At 34.3% G+C, this 5000-nt stretch overlaps 1 protein-coding gene across 2 annotated transcripts in view; it reads left to right on the top strand.

Moving 5' to 3' along the window:
• The window catches only part of LOC125043130 (ribosome biogenesis protein BMS1 homolog), a 30347-nt gene that overhangs the window by 14147 nt on the left and 11200 nt on the right, over nucleotides 1-5000 (top strand). For both annotated transcript variants that reach the window (XM_047639082.1, XM_047639083.1), the window contains 5 exons: nucleotides 278-474; nucleotides 1581-1771; nucleotides 1947-2226; nucleotides 2574-3207; nucleotides 4975-5000. The exon at nucleotides 4975-5000 is cut by the window's right edge and continues 150 nt beyond it. In XM_047639082.1, the coding sequence (XP_047495038.1) occupies nucleotides 278-474; nucleotides 1581-1771; nucleotides 1947-2226; nucleotides 2574-3207; nucleotides 4975-5000 (1328 nt within the window). The remainder of the gene's footprint in view (nucleotides 1-277; nucleotides 475-1580; nucleotides 1772-1946; nucleotides 2227-2573; nucleotides 3208-4974) is intronic.

Below are 5000 nucleotides of genomic sequence, written 5' to 3'. Positions count from 1 at the left end.
ACTGTACATGTATATATACATTCATATGTGGATACATATGTGCACAAGTATATAAAAACATGTGCAAATGTTTACTTGTTAAAGTTTACTCTTCATATCACTCTCTCTTAAAAAGACCCATACATGCACAAGCTGTATAGCACAAAGTAGTTTGTGCTGGAAGTTTGTATGGTTCATCAGAGCATGCATGGGGCCCTTGAAATTAATCAGGTAAGCCAAGCAACAATTTATAGAGATTTTTTTTTTTTTTTAATTGATATTTTTTTTGGTTTTGCAGGTTGTGGAGATTTCAGGCTTAAGGATGTTAGTTTCCTGCCTGATCCTTGTCCCTTGCCTGAACAGCTGAAGAAGCGTTCTCTTAATGCCAAGGAGAGATTGATATATGCACCAATGTCAGGAGTTGGTGGTGTTGTTTATGATAAAGATGCTGTTTACATTGACCTTGGTGGTTCACATCATGGGACCAAGAATAAGGTTTGATTTTATGAGTTGTTTTCCTTTTGCATATTTTCTGTATTCTTATTTTTTCATATGTAGGACAAATATATGACAAATATTTTTTAACTAATTTTACAACCCATATTTGGTGGGGAAATTGTATTGCCGACTTATAGAGAAAGTAGCTAAGGTAATGTTACTTTTGTGGTTTGTAGCATTGATTGATACCAGTTTGAAATGTGACATTTAAACTGAATTGCATAAATAAAGCAGGAATTACAGAAAGAAAAAAATATTTGTGGTGTTTTGTTGGACAGACTAATTTATTTTGGCCTCCATCTAGAGCATCCACTGAGGCTTTGGGATATAGTAAGCCATAGTGACTGTTCCCCCTTCATGTGCAGACCATTATTTTATCCCATTGTTTTAGCTAATTGTTGGTATTCCATTATAATAAACCCATTCCTAATATAGGTATGAGATACCTCCTTGGCTTCTCCCTTGGCTGCCCATCCTTATTCACTGGCCTACTTTGTCTTTTCATTGTTTAGTATATGTGTAATAAAACTATATCTTCTTTTCCTTTGGCTGTCCATTACCAACTGCCTCATCTCGGCCTGTTTTTTAGCCATGTTTGCCCTGTCCTTCAGCTGCCCATTCCTGCCTATTCACACCCACCCCACCTAAAGTATTGTTGAGGTGATTTGAGTGGTATCTCACCTATTTCTTAATTTCAAGCCCCATTGTGGGCTAATGAGGCAGTGAATCAGGATCATAAAATGCCATCAAGTCTATAAAATAGCACTCACTCAATGTCAGTTCCTTTATATGTTTGTTCCTTCATTACCATTTCCAGTTATGTTTATAAGAGAAATGACATATTCATAACATTTGAATTTGCTGAAAATTATCCTGCTTGTGGGTGCTGTATTGCTCTTGTGGGATATGCCAGTGTTTTATTTTTATATGATTGATTATCGATATTATCTTACACTGTTAAATAATATTAAATAAGAAAGAATGAATTATCTTTGGTGCATGATTTAATCATTGTTTTGTCTGAAAATTGAGTGGCTTCATATATTATATAATCATGATTTATTACTAAGTTTCTCAGAAAAAATTGATGAATATACTTTCAGACTGAAGATGATGATGAGGATGAGGATGAGGGTGAGGGTGGTGTTCTGGAGCCTCTCCTGAACTTGCAGAAAACAACAGATGAGAAACAAGCTGAAAGCCAAATCAAACTTTTTTCAAACACGCAGTTCATCTCTTTGGACAAAGATGAAACAGAAGTAAAAAAAGAAGAGAGACAAGTGAAAATGAGAGAGTAAGAATAACCCAAAATAAGAACCCAGTGGTTTGAATTATTTTATGTATTATTGCATTGTACAAATTATATAAATGTGAAAAAAGTATTTATTATATTGTTTCATTAATTAATTTCTAATGAACTATATAATATAATATATATTAATAAAATCTTTTATGTTTTGTAATTTTAGTTTTCAGGATTCAGAAAATGAACTTCCATTATATGAAACTGTGAAGGATAACACAGGGAGAATCAGAAGACGAGTAATTTTCCATGATAATTTAGATGAAGAAGTGGAAGGGGAGAGTGATGATGATGAAGAAGAGGAGGAAGAGGAGGAGGAGGAGGAGGAGGAGGAGGAGGAGGAGGAGGAGGAAGGAATAGAAATAGAAGAGAATGATGAATTAATTGAAGAAAGTGAATGTAGTGATGCAGAGAATGAAATATTCCCACCAAAAAAGAAGCAAAAGGTAACTATTTTCTTGTGTTCAAAAATTATTGAATGTCAGGGTTGACTATTTGCTCTTAAACTTAACTCCTTGATGACGGGTGAAAAAAAAACAAACTCAACGCAACGCACCGACTTTGAGCACAGGAGTTCGGTACATCAAGCCGAATCACCGGCTCATAGCGCTTTGGCGCGCCATCATAGCATACATCCACACGCCACAGATCGAGCGGTTTGTTTTGATGCCTCATGGCGTGACCCGTCGGGAAGGGGTTAATACAATTGTAGCATTGGTATGGTTCATAGTTTGTGTATCAGATATGGAAATATGTATTTTTTTCTGGCTAAAACTAGATTTATTTATTTCAGAGTACTTTCTCCAGTGGGAGGCAGACAAAAGACAGTGATTCAGATGACTGTGATGTTGACAGTGATTTAAAAGACATTGTTAAAGGCCTTGAAAAAGATCAGGCAAACAATCAAAAAGAAATCAAACTCAAAGTTGGTATAAAAGGTTCTGATAAAAGTAAAAGAACTATACAAGCCCTTAAGAGAAACAAAGACTTTGAAATGACAACAAAGATTCAGGGTATTTTAGAGAAGATCAGTACAGCATCTGGACAGCCACCTAAAGGAAATATTGGTAGTAGTGATTGTGGACCTGGCAGTGAAAGTGAGGACAGGGAGGATTATGATGATGAGGAAGAGGAAGAAGAGATGGCAGAGGAAGAGGGAGAAGAAGAGGAAGAGGAAGAGGAAGAAGAAGAAGCAGAAACAGAAACAGAAGAGGAGGAGGAGGAGGAAGCAGAAGAAAATGAAGAGGAAGAGGCAGAGGATTTCTCCAGAATGAACGAGTTAAAGGAGGAGGGAGGTGTGAGTGAAATGGAGGGGATGGAAGAAGAAAAACTAGATTACAGGACTGAGATGTTCAAGCAAGCGACACAAAATTTTTACAGAAATCAGAATACAGTTTCATACCTGAAGAAGTATATTTATGGTGAAGGTAAGTTTCTGGATATAAATTTCCAACTTTTTAAATATTTTAAAAACTTTTGGTGGATACTGTCATATAACTTCCAATTATATAATTTTCCCTTCTTTTTTTTTCTTTTTTTGAATGAGCACAGCTCTTATGTGATATTTTCTGAGTAACCTATGTAAATCATTGTTGAATTTTAAAACCTTGCAAAAAACTAAAGAGTGTAGTTTATGGATGAATAAAATTAGTCAGGGGGAGCTTGCTCAACTGGATATCTTAGGCTTAGGTATGCATTAGAAATATAAAAAGAAACAATAAATAGAAACAATGATTTAGAGTGTCACTTAGAAGTTATTTGGGCTGAAATAGGTAGAAAGATCACAGTCCTGCTTTGGACAAATGATTTTTTCATATACTTTTACTGGAGATATTTGTTGCTTTTGATAAATAGAAAAACATATAGTGTCAAGTGAAGTGTATCAAGACAACTTTTTGGGGGGTTGAATTGAGACCATCAATATTGTAAAGTTGTTTGATTCAACATGCTTTTCCTGTTATGCTTATTAGATATGCCTAGGCTATAATTATAAACTTTGCATATACAACTTTTCATTAGGAATTTGTTAAAAGCATGAAAACTCCATTCTCCCTAAGCATAAGATTTCTTACCCCCTGCAAAATTGTGTTGCAAAACCAAGTTTTGGTAAATTTACTCTCCTGAAGTTATTTGAGATTTTAGGTTCATTATTTTTTTCCATAATGACTGTTGCTGAAAGTGAGAAGGTATAAAAGTAGAAAACATTGAAACAGAGTTTGAGCAAGACACTTATGTGAACTTTATTCCTAATATTTACCCTGAGGAAGAAAAATACTATGTCGGAAAAACAGTGAAACAATTAAATTCTAAGTAAGAAAGATGTACAATCACTAATACTGGCCCAAACGTGATGATATTGATCAGGTTAATATGTTACACTTTATCAGTGGACCAGTTGTATTGTCATGCATGCCTCCTTTTACAATTGGGGGATTGACTTTTGTTGATTTTAAAATGCATGTAAAATAGAGTAAGATGTGACCACGTCCCTTGCAATTACAGAAAGTAGCAGTAGGTTACTTTTTTCTAGCTACACCGCATAAAAATTTAAGCTGGTATTTTCCAAAGGAGGAAGAAAACAGTTGATTAATGTCTGAAAGGCCTGTAGGAACTGATATTAATTCAGATATCAAGTAAATTAAACAACAAGTGAGAGGATGTTTGTTTATTTACCATATAAAATAGTTTTTAAAGATGTCTTAATTTAACCAAGAAGTTTCTCATTTCACCCCATTTCCCTGACTCAGTAACTTTTTAGTTTTTGTAAAGAATAAATAAATGAAAGTCTTATGCATGTGCACACAAATTGATCACTTACCCCTCCATACTCACCATAAATATTAGCTATTTCACTTTTTTGATTTAGGAAATCAAATGACTCAATTCACCCCACTCAATAGTATATGTGATACAAGAAAATCAAGGACTACTGTTCAGTCACTGTTTATAAAGTGGTGATATTTTTACCTCAAACCCTGGAGTCTAGACCAGTTTGCATGCTCACTAAAAATACTTGACAAGTTATCCCATCTTGGTTCACTAGTGTATTAAATGAGTCTGTTTTGTAATGTATTAGTGCACTTATGGTCAAACTGTCTGATGGACAGAGTTGTTACAATGTATTTACACAATATTTTATTATTTGTAAATTAAATTTTTCAAATCAATTCTAATTCTTTGTCTTATTATTGCAGTTAAGGAAGAAAATAAAGCAGCAGAA

This window comes from Penaeus chinensis, chromosome 33, assembly GCF_019202785.1.
Source record: "Penaeus chinensis breed Huanghai No. 1 chromosome 33, ASM1920278v2, whole genome shotgun sequence".
Taxonomy (NCBI): Eukaryota; Metazoa; Arthropoda; class Malacostraca; order Decapoda; family Penaeidae; genus Penaeus; species Penaeus chinensis.
This window is presented reverse-complemented; position numbering and strand designations above follow the sequence as displayed.